This window comes from Centruroides vittatus, unplaced genomic scaffold (assembly GCF_030686945.1).
Source record: "Centruroides vittatus isolate TY-2023 unplaced genomic scaffold, ASM3068694v2 contig_863, whole genome shotgun sequence".
NCBI classification, from domain to species: domain Eukaryota; kingdom Metazoa; phylum Arthropoda; class Arachnida; order Scorpiones; family Buthidae; genus Centruroides; species Centruroides vittatus.
The window spans coordinates 144,253-165,994 of record NW_027122563.1 but is presented as its reverse complement, the minus strand read 5'-3'; the positions used below and the strand labels follow the sequence as shown (position 1 = coordinate 165,994).

The 21,742-nt window shown below is 26.5% G+C and overlaps 1 protein-coding gene across 3 annotated transcripts in view; it reads right to left on the bottom strand.

Moving 5' to 3' along the window:
- Positions 1-21,742, bottom strand: part of LOC136982787 (multiple PDZ domain protein-like) — a 242,190-nt gene that overhangs the window by 88,399 nt on the left and 132,049 nt on the right. For 2 of the 3 annotated variants that reach the window (XM_067279293.1, XM_067279295.1), the window contains exons 11-16: positions 20,760-20,927; positions 18,095-18,357; positions 14,688-14,998; positions 12,791-12,895; positions 5,513-5,614; positions 48-257 (exon numbers count right to left, since the gene is read on the bottom strand). In XM_067279293.1, coding sequence (XP_067135394.1) covers positions 48-257; positions 5,513-5,614; positions 12,791-12,895; positions 14,688-14,998; positions 18,095-18,357; positions 20,760-20,927 — 1,159 coding nt within the window. The remainder of the gene's footprint in view (positions 1-47; positions 258-5,512; positions 5,615-12,790; positions 12,896-14,687; positions 14,999-18,094; positions 18,358-20,759; positions 20,928-21,742) is intronic. The other variant, XM_067279294.1, reaches the window with a different exon arrangement.

Here is a 21,742-nt window from a genome sequence, read left to right as displayed (position 1 = left end):
TATTTTACCTATAAAAATGTACTTCAACATTAAAATTAAGTATCTACCTGTGATTCATTTGAATTAATGCTCATTATTTCAGAATCCTCTTTACATTTCTTTAATTTATACTTCTGAGGATAATGTAATGCTTTACTAACTGTTCGAGGTGGCGGTGGCGGAGCTGGTCCAATATCTAATTCTTCCCAGCTTTGCATCTTATCATCTGATATCTCTGAACTTAAAATATCATCACTTTGCCATTCTTCAGAAGACAACTAAAAATATAAAAAATTAACTTTTACATAAAAATATAAAAAATTATTATATTGCAAGATAATTTAAGAAGAGATAATTTAATGGAGATTAGAGATTTAAATATATTAAACTATTTAAAATATACAGGTATTCCTCATGTAACATGGAAGTTACACTCCAAAAAAGTGCTGTGTTACGTGAATTCATGCTATACAAAACAATGGACTAATGCAAAACATGGGGTTAGGTTCCAGAAGTTAGCAAAAGTATACTTTTCTTTTTCATTACCAAGAAAAATATGTTTATTAAAACAATTAATAATTTATTTCCAATCAATAATTAATTAACAATCACAATTAAAAGTACTGTATTATGTGTTAATATTAATTTTAGTTACACTTGGACATTTTCTTTTTACAAAGTATTGTCGTCATCTCAGCTTTTTTGTTGATCTCGATCAGAAGTATTGTCAACATTTTCATATTTTTTTATTTTTATCAAAAAGACTTTTACAGATGATGAAATAAAAATATGTTATTAATTGAAAATTTGTTCTAATGGGTTGCTTTGTTCAGTCGAGTATCAAGTGAGTTTTCCCAGAATTTGTATTCAAATACCAAGATATTTTTGTATTTCATTTGACATTTTATGAACAACTGCTTATCTACACTTAAAAAAAGTTCAATAGCACTTATCTAAAAATGTTTAAATAATCTTTACTAAATACAAAGATTAATCTATAAAAACAAAACACAGTGACAGTATTAAGGGCTAAAGTCTGAAAGTCAATGACAATGATACCTGGATGATAGGAAAGCTAGGACAAAGAATAAAAGAAATTGTACTGTCAGTTTTCATTAAATTAAACCTGACAAAATAATTTCAATATTCTAAAATCCTTGGGCAAATTTGAGACAACACGCATGACTACTTGAATAAAAAAAAATATCAAATAAAGAAATGTACATTAAAAAGTTGTGAAATTTTGTATGGAGAATTTCGAAAATTGTGCTAAGATGAAACAGTGTTGTAGACGTACCATGTTGTATGAGAGATCCTTGTACTTTAAAATTCAAATAGACTGAAAGATGAACAATTCACAAGATGCAAAATGCAATTCACAAGATTTATCCAAAATTATCATCATATAACAAGCTTTTAAGATTAAATTCAAACTTTAACTTAAAAAAATAACATTAGTATTTTATATTAGATAAATACAACACTTACTTGAGCCTGTGACTGGTGTGAAAATAAACGAAATCAAATCAACAAATGTTTTCCACAAACGGTCACAGGCTCAAGTAAGTGTTGTATTTATCTAGTTGTAAACTGGTGTGTATGAGGAGGATATAACATTAGTATTTTATTTCATTCAAATCAATTATTCTTGATCACTAAAATAATATAAAAAGTTTGAAATTACAGTCAACTCCGCATAAGTCGACACCCGGATAACTCGTCACTTGTTGGTTACGTAGTCAGTTTTTTGCGGTCCCAGCCGACATTCATAGGCATTAATGTTAGTAACCTTAAAAAACTCGATTTACTCGACATCATTTAACTCGTCACCACTGGATAAATCAACATACTTTTTCTGTTTCACACTTTTTAGAATTCTGATAAGTCGACTCCCCCCCTGAAAAAACGAGTTCACACCGTACAATAAACTGTGTGGTGTGAACTCATTTTTCGGGGGGGGAGTCAACTTATCAGAATTCTAAAAAATGTGAAACAGAAAAAGTATGTTGATTTATCCAGTGGTGACGAGTTAAACGATGTCGAGTAAACAGAGTTTTTTAACATTAATAACATTATTACCTATGTAAGTCAGCCGGGACCACAAAAAATTGACTATGTAACAACGAGTGTCAAGTTATCCGAGTGTCGACTTATGCAAAGTCTACTGTATTCCACATCAAATGTATTATAAAAAATATTTAGATATGCCAATTTAGCAAATTATAACTTTAATAATGTACTGTACTGTACTGTACATGTAATCAAAACCAAATGTTCATTTCAACAATTCTGCACTTAAATTATTTATAGGAATGTTTTCAAATTTGATACTTTTATAATAATGATGATACAATAAAATAATTAATTCCAAAGCTTACATAATGGTGTTTTATTCATAGTTTTTATTCATAATCTAAATATTGCTTTCATGTTAGTTTATAGATAAAAGTAAAAAATTTTTTAATGAGGATTATTATGATTAAATTATTATTAGACAAAATCTCTACAATTGTGTAAAATTTTGTGAAAAATTATATATAAAAAATAAACGATTATGTTTTTGATAATTTGTTAATTGAATAAGTTACGAATAATACAGAGATAAATATTACGAATAATGCAGTATTATTAAAAGTCTATAAAATTTCTTTATAAAAGCACTGAACAATAGTGAACAATTTGTGCTAAGATTAGTGAACAATTTGTGCTAAGATAGTGAACAATTTGTGCTAAGATTAGTTTTTTGAAGACTAATGATGAAATGCTATGAGTGCAAACTGAATTTGTAAAAATAACAATGATAAACATATCTTACATTGCCTCAAATGCTAGACATGATAGGAACAACACAGTTTTCATATGCTATAAAATTATAGATGAATTTTATCAAGATTTTTCTTGAAATCCTTTTAGACAAGAAGAAACCATAAAGTAATTCCAGCAACACCTTAATTCAATATATAAACATTTTCAGCTTTCTTAACAGGCCTGCTTTAGGTTTTATATACTCAGCCTACATAAATTGACATTCAATTTATAAATTGCTTTTTAAGTAATTACTTTTAAATAATATTCTCATTTTATATTATTCATCTAATGTGAAAAAAAATATTGTGATATATTTGCAGATTAAGAAAGTTTTACAAGATTACATACCATCTGTATTGTTTGTTATTCAGTACATATAATAAATTATATTTCCAAAATTGTTCAGAAATAGCCAATGATTGCCTTAAATATTGGGCCATAAGGCAATTGTTTGTTATGTGAGATTATATAAAGTACGAACGAGTCGACACGGAGAACTTTAGTGATTTCTTCGATGGGACAAATTGATAACAAACGTGCTTGATACAGCAGATGCTTAGAAGGGGGGAATCCATTTATCTCAGTAGGGACTAGACAAAGACAACTATTCAAATTAAGATAACCCTTTATTTTTCCTTGGAACATACAATACATCCAGGGAAACAGACAGAAATATACAGAGCCCGACAATCCAATCTACCAAATAGCTTTAACACACAATTCTCCCGACATTAATATGCTACAGAATTCCCATAACGTGCAGACATAAAATGTACTGACAAAGAGTTTAAAGTGTACCTCTTCTTTTACTTCTTATCAGACAGGAAATAGTTCAAAAACAAAATTTTCCCACTGACCTGGTTGCACAGTCTTTACTTTCTGGCTTCCCAACTATTTTTTCACACACTTTCACACGCCACACTCTTCCCTACTGATTCTTCCTTCTCTCTCCATTTCTGTTCTAACTTCTCCTCGAGACACACCCTCCAATAAATCTCCCACTCTAAGTTACATACCCAGATTTACACAACTCCTTTCCACCGAGTCAGACCCACCATGTGGTGAAGAGGAGGGGGAAGGAAAAGACGTAAGGCACAGTTATTTCTGTATATGCATTGGGCTTTGATTTGTTTATTATCCAAAACTGTTCAAAATTATATTGTTTCCTTCTATGTTTGAGAAATAATTATCCTCCTTTAAATTCAAATTGAACTTATGTATTAATGTTATTGTCATATCATATTTTTGTGATATAATTCTCTTGTTTAATTTTTCTAGATTCTATATATGGCATGGTTATATATAATTATATATTAAATAAAGAGGAGATATTTTGATGTAGGAGGAGATATCTACAGTTTTTCATTTTGTACAAAGGGGTGTAAAAGCAAGTATACAGTCGTTACTATAATAAAAACCATACAGGGAGAAAATAGGAAGAAAAAACATTTATTTTTATGTACAAATTAAATCACAAATAAGGAATACGAACCAATAAAAGATAATAAAAGTAACAATAATGAACAGCAAACATTTGTATTTCTCAGATTCTCAACTGATACCGACTTTTGCACTCCCCTGTATATTTCTTGTATTTTTACAATTTTAAAAACAAATAATATTGTATAACTGCTGTATATTTGAAGTTATCTGTACTTTGGATATTTCTGGAGATAAAAATTAAAATGCAATATTCTTAATTCTCACTGTAGATTATTTAAAATAATTGTTAATTCATTATGTTTTGTTTGTTTCATTATATGAAGTTATAATTATAGAAAAGGTGATGGAAATATAAGAAATATGAAAACTTTCCATATTTAAATACAAGAATTAAAACAAGGTAGTTTATAGAAGTTGACGTTTTTTAAACAGTATTATAATCATAAACATTTTAAATTATAAATATATAAACATTTTTTTAAACAGATTAAAAAGTGTTTATAATTATATAATGTTCTAAATGTTTAAATTAGGCTGTCAATTTTAGTCAATATTATTTTTTTCTTTTATAAAGACATTATAAAAGAAAACCATAAGAGAGAAAAATGAAAGATCTTTTGTATAACTAGATCATTTGTTAAATTTAATACATTTACAATTTAAATTCTATATTGATTAACAAAACAACAAAAATACTTTTAATATTACAATGTTTAAATTCAATTTATTCTTTAGTATGAATTCTTTTTAAAACTCTTTTTTTTTTAATTACTGAAAGCAGAATTCACTTAACTTACAAATATAATTTAAATAAATACAATAAAGTAGAAAAGTGAAGTAAAAAACTTATTATAATTAACACTTATCTGATAAATTATTATTTGTGTAAATTCATAGAAGTATAATTTGTTTTAGTTCTTTACAAAATAAATCAATTATAAAAGATTTTGTTTCAGTATATGTATTATGAATAAACAACTAAAACAATTTTTTTGTTTAACTGAATTTAAAATTGGAGATGTTACTGTAATATAATTTTTATATTTATAGGTATAGGTTTTACTTATAGGTTTTATAGGTTTATAGTTTATACTTATAGGTTTTACTGCAGATATATAGATATGCCTAAATATAAAGTAATATTTCATATCTCTTTAATTTTTCATAGAAGAGATATGAAATCAGTGTTTTCTAGTGAATTGATAGATTCTTTTTAAATTCAGAAGTTTATTTTATAAAATATAGAGAAATAATCTATTTCTCTTTGATAAATATATTTTACCTTAAACATATTTTCTATTGAATTAGATGTACTTCCATTCATCATTTTCTGTATACTTTTCAATTCATTATTTGATGCTGCTTCTGTTTCTAATTTCCTTGGCTAATAATAATATATAGTATTGAATCATTAAAATAATTCAATATATATTAATTAATTATTAATTTAAAATACTTATTTATGATATGGTTTTTTTTCCAAAATATTATCATATATAAATATATATAATAATTTTATAGAAATGATATTGTAATTAGGTTAAGCTTAATTGTTGTCTATTAAGTAATTAAGTATTAAAGTAATCAAGATCATTATTAGACTTCATTAAAATTAGAGTTCAAAATTAATTGATTGAAAGATTTCTAACACAGACATGTTTTTAGTTGATTTATTAAATGACATCCTTAAAAATTAAAGAAAAATTAAAATAGTTAATATGTACAGTACATGTACATGTTTTAGTTTTATTTATTAAAAATAAAAGATTGTAATTAGTAAATAGGTTCTGATTGTTTTTATTTAGGGCTAAATAATATTTTCTAAATAGTTTCTCAAATTGTCAGTTTTTATAAAAATTGAATTAATTATCAATACAAATATTCAAATTATTAAAATTATTTAAATAAGTTTATGATTTAGAATCTCATCTATAAATTTCTCAGTGTCATCTATTTAGAAATACTAAATATACCTTCTCTACAACCATATATAATGAAGCTGATTAACCTCAATGTAAAAAGACTGGTAGCACAATTACGATTGAATAAATACTCCATTTATACTAATAATACTTATATTGACCTCTCAAATAATCAATGTCCATGGTGCAAAGCTAAAGACTCTTCAATGGAACATCTACTTTTAAAATGCCAAAAACTCTCAGAAATCCGTGATTTCCTCAATATTACTCAAATTCTACAAGCAGAATCTTCACATAACTATAAAAACAACCTAAACAATATGAATAAATTAGAACTTTATAAAATATATAATTACTTTACCAAGAGTATTAAAATATTAGAAAACTAAACTAGTTAAGTAGATTTGAAATAATGATCAACTAGAACATCGTTGCATAACTGTAAAAATGAGAATAATAATCCCTCCTTATATTATAAAATGTTAAATATAATAATATGTAGACTATTGTAAACAAATATTTATTGTGGTTATTCTATTAATAGATGTAAAAATAAGTAATGTACTAATATAAATCTGTATTCCCTCAAGCAACAGGGAAAAAATTCCTTATGATAATAAATTGTGTTGTTGTTATTAAATTTCTCAGTGCCATCAACTTTGGTAGATGTATAAGCATAGTATTCAAAATAAAAAAAGAAACCACCCTGTGAAGCTTGCATGAAATTCTTCAAATAAAAAATGCAATATATATACACTGTATGTGGTAGTAGTCCTAAGCATTACACTGTAAAACTTGTATATAGAGTAACAATTTAAAAATTGCATGTTTAAATACAAAAATATAACTTAAAATGGAAAATTTTGTTATCATGAGTTTAGACTGACTGACAAACATAAAACTTATTACTTAGTGTTAAAAGTAAAAATAAATAAGAGTAAAAATTATTTTTAATTAATAAAATTTATTATTTGAGGCAAAAATGTTAATGAACAGAAAATGAAATGAAATAAAATGTTAATAAATATTAAAGATAATGAAGCTTTATCTGAACTTTAAAAAATCATGTCTGACATAACTAGTGGTGTAGCAAACGTAATTGGCACATGGGGCACAACGCTTTATTGGCGCTCCCTCCCCCTCCAGAAACACATAGTTTGTCTTGGAGACCAATTGGGTGCCCCTCTGTGAATGGCGCCCAGTGCATGATACATCCCCTCGCTACGCCACTGGACATAACTTAGAAAATTAAAATGTGGTAAACTACAAAAATTTCAACATAAGGGCCTTTTCAGTAATGTAGAATATTACAAGAAATATAATTGGCAAGGAGGGTGGAGTGAATAAATGTTCAAAGTATCTTTGAATAGTGTCTTTGCTGAATCAGGATATTGTTCAAGTTAATGTAATTTCTACTGTTGTTTTTAAATTAATATAATTATTAAATTTAGTACATGATGGCAACATAACTCTAGTTTTAGACCAAATTATTTAGTCATAATTTGAAATTTAGACTATTCACAAAAATATAACATTTTTGAGTCTATCTTTTAATCCTTTAACACAACCACAGAAGTAACAGTTACAATGGTTTTGAAGAATAAACTTAAAGGATAGACTCAAAAATGTTATATTTTTGTGAATAGTCTAAACTTCAAATTATGAAGAAAAAATATCCTCAGTCATCATGAAAATTGTAAGAAAATTATTTAGATTTTTTAAATTAAATTCTAGCATATTTATAACCCAAAATATCCAGCATTAAGTTATTTAATTAATAATGTTTTACTACTAAATTACATAAACTTTAAAAACTCTGTTCTTATTCAATATTATTTCAACTAACAAATAAGTTTGTCCACTGTTCATTTAGTAACTATATTATAGGAAAAAATTTTAAAATATTTAAAACATTTGAATCCAAACAAGATTCATTTTAATATGCCTGATGAAAGCTAGAAACAAATTGGTTTTTCACAAATGGGACATTAATTTTTAAGCTCATCATAATTAACTATAATACTTTTTTGTGTTCAATTTAACACACTGCTCTTCTGTTCTTTTGCTAAATTCCTAGATAATCATAAGTACTTTTAACTTGATCTCCACAAACATTATACATGTTATTAAGCATTACTTATAGCTTGAAAAGTATATTTTTGTGTAATAATTTGTACAATATTGCTTCATCATTCTTCTCGTTAATCGTCTTCTTATTCCTTCTTAACTTATATATAATATATATATTTTTTAGCTGACTCTTCAAAATGTCTAAAAAAGGACTGATAGAATACAAAAAGTATTATGTATTTAAGGAAAACAGATTGACATACAGTTTTCAGTAATTGCTAGTAAAACTTAAAAAGTTTTTCTCACATTACAAAAAAGAAAAGGCACTAGGCAAAGAGAGGTTTATTGCAGCAGGTAAAACTTTTGAATCTAGTTTTTCCTAACTGCTATATGAGGTGAGATGAATAAATTCAGTTTCCACCCAACTCCACTGACATAACCCCAGAGAAAAAGTTCAAAGGGAACATTTTAATGTTTAAATTTAAATATCTGTAACAGGTGTTTGATAAATCAGATTCTGTTACAGATATTGAAACATTAAAAGGTTGCATAATAAACACAGTTGAAACTTTGGTAGTCAGATCATCATATTAGTTGTTGATTACCAAGAAAATGACATAAGGAAGGAAACACTATTAATTTGAGATTCAATTTTTAATCATGTACTGTAGATACATATAAATAATTGATTGTACATAATAGATGATGGATCGATGGACTCTGGTTGATACAAGTCTTGTTTCAATAAAAGGGTAAAAGCAAGAAAAAATGATCATTCTCTCCTTTTATATCAAATTATGCATCTCCTGTCAGCCTCTGTTCACATGTTGCAACAACACCACAGAACTGTCACTGAAAACATGTTTTATGTTCTTTCGAAAAATTATCAGATTTATTGTTAAGATCATAATTAGTTCTGTAAAATACTTGCAATTTGATATGTATGTTACAGAAGTGAGAGAACAACATCAATAAAATTGCTTGAATTTGTTCCACAGTAAAAAAATGTTGAGCAAGAACACGAGTTTAAAAAGATTCTTTCAAATCTATGGAATATAGTTTTGTTATTTTTTTTATTAAAATAATTTATATTTCTAAAAATGAACTCAAAAACACTAGGTTTATGAGTTTTATAAATAATTAATACAGTACTTCATAAAGTAAAACAGTTTGTTATATGGCAAACTATATCTATCATAAGCAAGCAAACAATTTATTTTTTATTGCATTAATAATACAAATTTGTTACTTATATTCGATGTACAGTACATAATAATTTAAAATATTTATATCTTTATTTGTTGTCTACTGCAAATTCAAAAATGCAGTTTGTATAAAATTCCTAATAGGGGCTACTATACATACTTATTCATTGTGTATTGCTTACAAACATATCCCTTAATGACTGCAATGTGGAGTAATCCAATTAGTTCACAATCATTATACATTATAAACTTGAAGTTTATAATGTATATCATCATGATAAAATCATGATTTGGTAGATAAATAGATGTTTTTCAGTGTTTTGTTGTCACTTGAGAAAAATTGGTAGAAGTTGTTTAGATCGGTGGTCGGCAACCTTTCTGACCTCACGGGCCACTAAACTCACAATTTTGAATCACGCGGACCACTATCACAAATTTTTTTTAAATGATACAAAATCTGTAGAATGATCATAAAAGCTCAATTTTACTATATTAATATAAAACTCGAGTGTTTAATTATAATAAATTAATGAAAGCGTGAAGTTCATTGCTGCTTGTTTGAAATAAGTTTATGGATTCTTAGCACTTTTCCACAAAGGACGACAATTGCACTCACAATATTGTTTATTGTTCATCATTTATTGATAAGTCACTTTGTATTTGGTTTTAGATTCGAATAAAAACTCCCAATGAGTGAAAAAAAAGCAACTAAGCATTTTGCATTTCTTTCGTAATACTTCACATAACCTTCAGTTGATCAATGTCCAAATTTCTCCACGGACCACCCAAACTTTCTTGCCGACCATCAATGGTCTGCGGACCACTGGTTTAGATGAACCAAGAAATATAATTTTTTTCTGTAAGAAATAATTGAAACACTTCTTGATATCTGAATTTTTAATATTTGAAAAGTTTTTGGGAATGCAATATATTTATAAACAGGATATGGCTTTACTTGTAAATATTTGATAAATAACATTATGTAACAAATGTAACAAATATACAGCACTATGTAACAAAGTGTAAACATTTCGAGAACATTTTGTTTATGTGAATAAGCTCTAAAGCCAGTTGTTATATTCCAGTTAAGCACATATTCAAAATGCCATATTCAAGTATATTACATTATTAGACTTTATTATTTCACGAAGAAAATATAAAAAGATGTGAATTACACAGATTTATACTGTTATTACCAATTTTCCAGACTATTTTAAATAAAACTGCAGATAATAGACTAGTAAATATTTATTACAAGAAATATTTATAAGTAAATATTTATAACAAGAAATTATTTTGTCATCATTTCTTATGGTATTAATTTTAATAAATAGATAAATTCATTTTATCATTTAAAAGTCTAGAGAATCATCATCTCAAATAATTAATGAATCTAAAATAAAAATTTTGGATACATTTTAGATGCAAGCATATTGTCAATTATGCTATCTAAACCTTCTAAGATCAATTTCTTCCAAATATACAGGACTGTTGAGAGCTGGTATGGGACCGGGGAAAAGAGCAGGTCTCTTTTGTCTTTTTTGTTTTTTTTTTGAACAAATAAAATATGTATAATGTTTCTTTATTAATAAAAAGTTATCTTAAAGATTTTATTATTTCTTTAAATTAAAATAACACTAATTTATAGAGTAAGGAACCACTACAGGTCTTGATATTTCTCTGGGCTTAGGGAAAAATCCCCAGCTCCTCCTCAACAGCTCTGAAAATCCACAGTATATTAAAATTCAGATAAGGTATAATTACAGTTATTCATTTACCAATTATCTTCTGATTCAATTAAAGTAATCTAATTTATCTAGTAAAAATAGTTGTTAGTGTTTAGTTGAATAAATTTTAAACACAAATTAAAATACTTAATGACCTATCTAATAAAACACTTTGGTTCTAAACCCATAACAACCATCAGGTCCTTCCTTGCTAGAATATGATTTAATCAAAGTTATATAGTCTTCAGTATAATAATTTATTATCTAATTATCATTAAAATTCTCTGTAACTATCTTTAGGAATGTCTAATTTGAATACTAAAATTAACACCTTCCTCTCAATTTTCAGTATTCACTGCTTAAAAACATGACAAAGGTATTAATCTTCATATTTAGAAGATAGTTCCAGCTTTAGAATTAACAAAAAATATCTAATTTGAATATAAAAGTCCAAATTTTTTTTCTCTCTATTTTAAAAATCACAAAATATAATTAAAAATTACAAATTTAAAGGAAAATTCATTATCTTTTTATTCTATTGAAAGTTTATTAAACTGTAATTTGAAAATTGCAGACCTATATATTTCCACTGTCACTGTTGTCTGTCCTTCATTGATCTTGAGAACAGAGTAAGATGAATGAAAATTGACACCTGAAATGGAAAGCTTGTATATAGTTAAAGGGACCCTGGTCCCTATAAACCAGGGGTGGCCAACTTTTGTATACATAAGATCTACTTTTTATCTTAAAAATGTGTTGCGATCGACTTGTTGTCATAGGCATAGTGTAAGTGGGGAGGGGGAGGTGTGACATACAGGAGGGTCTAATGATGTGTTCACTTGTTTATAATCGATCAGCGCCGCCGTAACTTATCCGTTACAATTCCCAGACACGCACCTGTTATCAAAGAGTTGACCGTTACGATTTGACCGTTACGAGATTGACGGTTGCGATTTGCGCTGATCGATTATAAACAAGTGAACACATCATTAGACCCTCCTGTACATACTATGTTTATACACTGTGTTTCAGTATGTGGTGCACTGCTTATGAGTCAAGTCATAACTGCATGCATATTGTTGTGTTCGGTTACAAATATAATACATTAAGTCAAAACATCGCAAGTGATCGACCAAAATTGGCTTGGCGATCGACCGGTCGATCGCGATCGACTTGTTGGCCACCCCTGCTATAAACTATACATAAACTTCCAGTCTAGACCAAAAGTCACATGGTTTTAATTCAAAATTTTCTTGACAACAGAGTTATTTAGATGACTGGCATTATGCAATTGTTATCAGTTAAAATATAATGTGCAGGGGAAAGATGCACTAAAATCAAGATTAGTTATGGAAAACTTAGGGACCCTGATAAATATATATGGAATTCTGGTCTGTATCAGGTCACAATTTTTTAAAATTAAATGATGATTAAAAATTGCAGCCCGGCATTGTTATGTCACAATAAATAATTGCTTGTTTGTATTACATTTTATTTTGTTCTATTGAAATAGATTTGATATAAAAAATATTTATGTAAATTATATAAATATTTAAGACATTGCACTTATTATAAAATTACTTTGTGTTTCTATAGATACAATATGGAAGAAAAAAAATCACAAAGTATACTTTACCATTGAAATTAAACTTTGAACAATAAACTTAACAGGATTTTTAGCATTTTTGATTATTTCAACAGCCTTGTTATGAGTAGCCTCTCTTAAATCATATCCATCAACCTAATAAATAATTTAGTTGATTAATTTTTATAACACTAATTTGACTATATAAATTTATTATAATATAATATAATCAACAATAAAATCTTCAAAAACTTAATAAAACAATAAGATGTTATATTTTTATTTTAATATACAATAGATAGGATATATAAAGAATATTTTAATATGTAATCAAAATGAAAAAGAAATATGTAACAATTTCAACATCTTTCGCTTTTTCTGCTTAAAACATGCAAAAAAAATTATTTAAATAAATTAAACTCATTAAAGTAATAAGCAATTTTATTTTCCCTTACAAAATATTCTTTGATATATGTATTTGGGTATCTGAAGATAATTGAGGAACTTGCTTTACACTATTAGATTACATTTATTACATAATTTTCAATTTAATTATTTGTGTAAAATATAGTACTATATTCTCATGCATAAAACCCAGAGGTTACCTGTGTTTAGAAGATAATTTTAAAAAAAGGTGTTGGTTATGCAATGGAGTGAATTATGTTTCAGGTTTAAGTTAAAACCACAAACTTGTACCTAGGAGCAAAGACTACTCCTGTAGGCATGGAATACATGGTGTGAAAATTTTACTTTTGTTCTTACACTTTCTTGTAGGTTATATGCATAAAAACATGCTAATCAGAAAATAAACTTAAGAAACTGCTTTTATTGAGTTCACTAATTTATAGTGAAAATAAATTACTCAAATACTTTTGAGCATCCAAGAAATTGATGTTCAATGTATATTAATAAATTCCAATGTAACAGTTTATTAAGAGCCACCGCAAACTATGGGAAGTGGGAGCTAGTGTACACTCGGTAGTGTTCCCAAGCTCCGCCATTTTCCCCCATGAGGCTATGAGCCATTTTGCTAGGTAAGCTACTCAGGCATGAAACAGCAGCAAACTACACAACGTTTGCTCGCATAACGTAGTCCACAGGACATGGATTCCACAGATGTGGACTGGCTATAGATCAAAGATTTTATTATAACCTATACTTGTAATCAGTCAGTTTTCATTCCGAACTTTGAAACAACATGGGAAAAACATGCCTACTAGTTAAATCTAACTAGGCTTAACTAACCAAAAACTATTTATATATAACTATTTGCTATTTATATACAACATTTGTACTATTTTCTTTTCAATACTGAATGTATTAATCATGTAATTTACATTGATAAAATTCTATTATTTCTTTTTTGACATGTGACATGTTCATGTAGTCATCTGTCTTGCCTGCTCTCTCTTGCTAGTGTGGTTGCTCTCGCTGTTGAATTCTGTGAACAGTGAGTGTACTCTCCTATTGCTGAGCTAACAAAGGAAAAACCGCGCGGGCAAGAAGAAAGGGGCAGAGCCTTTGATGTCATTAGTAGTTTTATGATTAGATATAAAGAAATTTGGCTATAGGTAGGCAGTTAGGCCAACATCTAATATTAAATTTAATAATTAGAAAGTAATTAAATAGCTTGATAAATAATCAAGATATTTGTTAGGCATTAGTAATTGAATTCAATCAATGTATATTTTTTTAAAACTAGTATTGTATTTGTTATTTGTAGTAATCAGGAAAATTGAACTAATGAATTATGAATATCAATTCTTCATAAATTTGTTATTGGAATTCTTTTTAACTCAAATTAAGTTTAAATTATAAGCTAAATTAAGAACTAGTTATTTTTCAGCAAACTGATTTTTAAATTTATCAAAATAAAAAAAAATGTATAATTTTTTATATATGTGGATAAAATAATTTCAAACATGTGATATAAAATTTCAAATATTACCTCAAGAATTCTATCTCCTCTTTTCAAACTTCCTGTAATTCCTGCAGGACTATCTGGTAAAACATTTTTAATAAATATACCAGATGTGGAAGGTCCAGAAGAAGGATAGGTATCAACCTTGCCCCAGACGATGCTAATTCCTAAACCTCTAGTTGGTTCTCGCCATAATTCAACAGTTCTTTCTGGTCCCCATTGACGAGAAACATTTGATGTGAAAGTAGAAAATGATGAACTGGCAGTTATTTTTTCTGGAATGTTTAATGGAACAATTTTTTGCTTCTCAATTGATGATAACTTATTGGAAATTTGATCTATATTTAGAAAAGAAGGAAAAAAAAAAAAACTAATTAATAATATGTATAATTTTCTTCATTAAAACTGATTTGATATGGTCACTAATTGCAAATTTTTGAAATCAGATATAAGTAGAATCTTTTTAATTCAAACATTTGAGAGAACAAAGTTGAAAGGTATAAAAAATATAAAATATCTATTTTCGAAAAATATCTGTAAGTTTCTAGTATTCAACAGTATTTCATATTCTTTGGTGATATCATATTTTTTGTTTATTTTCTCAACTTCTTTAATCTCACTTTTTAAAAATTTTTTTAGTTAAGATAAAAATAAGTTTGTGTATGTTTCCCACTTAAACAAGATCAGTTTTAAATAAGTAAGATAAAACTCTTTAAAGAACCTTCTAAAATAAAAACCCCAGTAAGTCCTCATCCATGTGCAGACTAACATTTCCAATCCTCCCTCTGGATCTTCAGATCCACAGTTTTGGAATCAGAATGCTTTTGAATATCTTTGCAAATGTGTTTTTTAAAAAGTGTTCCGTTTCCTGAATACATTTACAGGTTTAAATTCTTTCAGTTAAATTGTTATCATAAAATAATAATCCACTAAATTTGGACTATGAACAGCACATAAATTTCCACATGCACTTTGTATGGAGTTACATGTAATTTATTTTTAAAAACCACAACTAATGCAAGTGTAACATTATTATTCATAAAAATGCTCCATGTAAAGTGCATGTAGAAATTTATGTGCTGTTCATAGTCCATATAATGGATTATTATTTTATGATAATGATTTCATAGAAGAATTTAAACTTGTAAATGTATTTGGAAAATGAAACATTTTTTAAAAAATGCAATGATATTTGAAATGCATCATTTGTAAAAACATTCAAAAGCATTCTGATTCTAAAACCATGGACCTGATGAAGATCCAGGAGGAGGATTGAAAACATTAGTCTTACTGTAATGGATGAGGATTTACCAGAGTTTCTTTAAGGAGTTTTAGTACTGCCACTCCAGTCTGAAGGAATTGTGAAGTAAGATTTTTCATCTTTAAAATAACTGTGTCTTAAGCTGAATTGTATACTTAGGTTATCATGCAAGGTTTCTGTTTTAATATTATGATAAATTTATATTAGAAAAAAGTATAACTATTATGTAAATTATATTATAAACAAAACAAATAATAATAAAAAATCATTCAATACAAGGAACTAATGACTCCATGATATCTATTTAGCAAATACAACATATCACATATATCAGGTATGAATCATAGTGTTGTAAATAGGAACGATGAGGACAAATTGTCTGAAGTATACTGTAGGTCAGCAATAATAAAGTAAGAAAACTCTAAAAATGTCAAATTTTACTGGACATGAACCTATGATTGGAAAAAAATTGAAAGAAAAACAAAAAGAACAAATTTAATATTTTCAGGATTTTTCAAAAAGTGTTTGAAAATTAATTGTTCTATTAGAATGTTTTGAAAGTTAAAAGAAAATGACTCTTTTATTTAAGGTTTGATGTGTTTTATTAGATAGAAAAAAGTTATTTTGTAACAATACTAAAGATATTAAGGCATTTTTATGGGGTTTTTAGTTTTTATGAAAAAGTGGTTTTGTTACATTTTTAAATACTGATCAATTTAAAATTCAATTGCAAGTTTTCATTCATTTATACTTTAAAATTTTTAAATCAAAGAAATATAATTTAATTGACTGTAGAATAATGAATATAATTAAAATGAACTGAATTGATGTACTGTAAATAGGCTGTTTTTTTCCTACATACATCTATTCAGTGGAAGTTGCTTGGTGCTAAATTGAGACTATACATTGGGTGTTTAAAATGTTTCAAGCTAGGTGGAAGTCTTCACACATTAAAGGTATGAAGACTTCCACCTCTTTCCTGAACTGAAAACATGACTAGGAGGGTAGAGGTTCAAGTCTAATGATGATCTTCAAAACAATGTTAAGGCCCATCTCAAGTGAATGATAGCAACATTCTATGAAGAGGGATTGCAAAGCTTGTCCACAGATATGACAAATGCCTAATCTTCATGGCAATTATGTCAGAAAGTAACCATGTTTGTACCTAAATTTTGGTAATAAATTCATTTTTTATTCACACTTGTTTTTGTTTTATGGACCATTGGAGGTTGAAAAAAACTGCCCTCGAATTTTCAGCATTCCTTAATTATCCTAAATCAATTTTTAAACATTGGCTATTAATAAATAATTTTGCTATACATAGTAAAGATATTAAAATACTAAACTATATAAATTTACCATATTTACTTCAATGTAAGATGCCATCAAATCTAAGATCTATCTGAATTTTTACATGCTCACCCACATGCTTTTTAATAGACAACTGGAAACAAATTTATGCAAACAGAACTGATTCTGTTGACATAAATTTATTTAGTATTTATTGCAAGTAAGTTATATATCATTGTCTTTGGTGATATTGAAGTTAGAAACATCTTCACTTTCTGTGTCAAGCTCTTCTAAATCAACACTGCATTTGATGCTCACATCTTCCCATTTTCAATCATTCATAATGCAGTTTAAAGCATCAAAAATATAACATTTCTTGAAAGTAATGTTATACTCCTGAGTTTTAGTTTTAGTTCTATATATTGTGTAGTTTTAGTTTTGGTTTTAATGAACTAATTTACACTACTTGAAAGAGTGATTTACAATTTTTTCTGGACCATGGGACTATTGCTCAACCTTTAAAATGCAGTAAAATATTTAACTCTCAAATGCTTTTGGTCATCTTAATTGACCTTCTTCAGGATAGTTAATTACAATTTAAAAAGAATGAAAGACTCCATCTTTTAGCCTGTTAAATATTTGCTATTGCAAATTGGTCTATTAAAATCACTAAAATCATACATTGAAATTAGTGACAGAGAAATAAGATGCATGGCACTAGAGACCACTAATTATTATGTATTATATTAAATCTAAGTTGCATCCTACTCTCAGATATATTAAAACGTGAAAAAAACACATCTTACGTATGAATAAGTAAGATAATCAAAGAATTTCTATTATCATTATTACATTTAGTTGAAAAATTTTAGAGTACACTTACTATCTTCTTTTTTCCTTATAGGCTTAAAAGGCACTGGTGGTTTTGGACTTCTTAACTCAAGTGGTCTTTTATTTTCTGGAAAATTTAGAATAGGAATTGTATAGCTTACTTCCTTTATTTTGTTTACAGTTTCTGTATCTTTATTGTAATCCAATTCTGTGTTATTAGTTTGAATAAATTCAGCTGGAGATGCTCTAGGTTTAATATCATCTACAAGTGAATTATCTTCATCTTCTAAAGGAGGTGGAGGAGAAGTTGGTGGACTATAAAATATATTTCATTTATTAAAAATTAATAAAACTTTTATAATTATATGTATTTTTAAAATATGTTTATAATGTATCCTATTTTAAAATTATTTTATATTTTATGAGATAATTATCATCATAATTTTTTAAATTTTTGGTATTCTTCATCCAGTTTTAAATACTATGTACTAGTAAATGCTAGTTTGTAATATTTTACATTTTTATTAAATGTTGCAAAATTTAAAATTAAATAAAGAAATGTCAAAATTTTAAGAAAACTTTATCTAAATGCATTTAATTTTGTAATTATGTAATTTATAATTGAAAAATCTGAATATATTTTATAAATAAACAATTATTATTTCATACTTCCTCCTCAGTTTTTTTTTTTTTTGCATTTATAACTCTGCTGGGGAGATATATCTGAGTGTGAAGCGTTTTCTTCAGACAGACCTCTTTATCTAGATTCTTCTTTTTTAAACTCAAATAATTTTCTTTCTTTTAAGAAATCAGACTTCTAAAATAATCTCATGTGGGATGCCTCTTAGGTCAAGATGATTCAGACTTTTGCACCAACTTATACAATCTCAATTCATGATTATTTCACACATTTAAATACAATTTTCTTATTTAATATTATAAATTTGAATTACTTTTATTTAAACTTAATCAATTTTATTTAATTTGTTTATTACTGAATTAATTAAATTTAACTAAAAGTAAGAAACTAAGTCATTTTCTCCATAAAATAGAGTTGTTAATATAGTTTATCTCAATTGAATTAATATCATTTTTACAATATTCAACCACAGGTACACAGATGAAAAAAATAAAACATATTCTGTATGTACTATACAATGAATCTATTATTTTGTTAAAAACTCATGTAATTAGCTTTATGTTAAATTATATTTGATTCGATTATGTCCTTTAGCTTTGATTACATTTTTTTGTTAATTAAATACATAAAAAATATATTTATTATTTAAACTTGAACTAGATATTTAATTTGAGTACACATCTATACATTTAATGGGGATTTTTGAATTCAAGAAAATAAATTTTTAAAAAACATATTTAAATTAAATTTTGACGAAGATATTACCATTAATTTTATCTGTTAACTTTTTAAATCTGAGATAAATTTAAAATGAAAAGATTAAATGAGAACAGTTTCCTGCAATATAGTAAACATTTGAAATAAAATAGATATATTTCTTTGGAATGCAGTTTTGAATTAAAGTAATTATATTCAAGTTAAAAAAGAATGATGATTCATAAGATATGGAAAAAAGACTTAAATTGAATGTAAACAATATTTAATGCTTTCTGACTTACAAAAGTTGGCATTCAGAAATATTAATAAAAAAAACATGAAATGAAAGGAATTTTCCATCAATCTTTTCATGAGTTTCATTTATTTAAAGAGTAATTTGCAATGTAAACATTATGGTAAAAATAAACTGTTTACAAAAATATTACGAAATTTCATTTGCAATTTTTTGTATATTTGTTTTTTTTGAAATGATTAAATTCTGAAAATAATTTAATCATTTCAAAAAGCAGTTAATGTGAAATCAGCATAAACATTGTAGTAATTAGTATAAACATAACTCATGATATATATATATATACATGTCATGGGTTATTTGATATATATAAATCAAATAATATTCTAGTATTTATTTTGGCAAACATAGATAAGATTTATTATTTATTTATATTTTCAACATATTTTTATTCTATAAAAATATAAATTGTATTTTTGTTCAATTAATATTCTTTTTGTTCCATATTACATAACTCACATAACTCATTCTATTCAGCATATTCTATTTTTTTTATGCACGTAGAAATTTTTCCATATATACATATTTTTGTTAAAGAATCCTAAAAGCAAATAATATAATAAAAGAAAATATAATTACAATAGAGCATCGTTATCCGAATCAATTGGGGACTGGGGTTGTTCGGATAGCCGATTATGTACGAAAAAATATATTAGCCTATCCCATGTTGAAATTTTTCCCCATTGCGTGTCGCTTCGTGTTGAATTTTCGTCGATTTTAAGCCTAACGAAAATTTTTATAATAATAATCGTGGCTATTGTATCATTAAAAATTATTTCTTTATTTTGTACAAACAAAGTAAATATATTGAAAAATATAAAAACAAAAAAATTATACTTTAGAAGTTAATTTAGTATCAAAAACGTTTGATTCGGCATGACACAGTCCGACTGAAAAGCTTTCGGTTGATCGGCTTTTGGATAAATGACACTCTATTGTACTATCTATATTTTTATTTCAAGTTATTTATAAGATATAAACTAGAATTGCATATTGTATAATATTTTCTAAACAAATAATAATAATAATAATAATAGTAATACATTGGATATAAATTTGAAAATTTACCTTGGAGGAATATCACCTGGATGTTGTAGAATTTCATTTTCTGGAAGAAAAGGAATTGATGGAAGAGATGGTGAAGGAGAAGATCCTGGTATTTCTTCTGCATGTTGCATATTTAAAATTGCAGCCTGATGATGTATAGCAGCATCAGTAGCAGGAATGTATTTTATTCTGAATGATAAAACTTTATATTAATTTCAGAATAATAATTTTGTATATTATACAATATAACTACAAAAAATAATAAAAACAATGTTAATCTAATAAAATTTGTTGATAATATATTAATTTCAAAAAATGTTTAAAATTTTTATTATTTAGATTTTAATAATATATAATATCTTTATAAAATTAAGAGTTTTTAGATTATTAGAAGTAATTAAAAAAAATATACATGTTGGATGAAGAGAAAATGTCATTTGCTACTATTAATAATTAAATGCTAAGTAATTTGGCCTACAGGTAGGTGTTAGGCACCATCTCTCATTAAATTTAATAATTATAATTAAATTAATATTTATTAATTAATTTAGATTATATTCAGTAATTGTTTGACTTTAATATAACTATCAGGCTTAAAGATGTTTATATTTGTATGTTCATTTGTGAAAGGGACCTAAGAATCTGTAAAAGCATTATAGAATTCAGCAAATATTCCTACAGTTCTGATCTTATATTCAATTAATAAAATTATAAAAATTAAATGAAACAAAGAAACCAATTACACTTACATCAGAAAGGCTAACTGAAAGAATTACTCTGCCTTTTGATGTTAAACTAGTATATTTAAAATAAAATTTTAACTCAACGCTATCTCCAACCTATTAATCGTAGTACAATTTGTTCTAAAATTCGCTAACGTTTTAAAACCATTGCCCCTTCCGGGCACTTCCTCAGGCATTCGATAAAAGACCGTTGCGAGCTGTATATTGACCTTCAAACCTCCCTTTCAAAGGTGTTCGGTTACCTAATTTTCTAAGTGCATG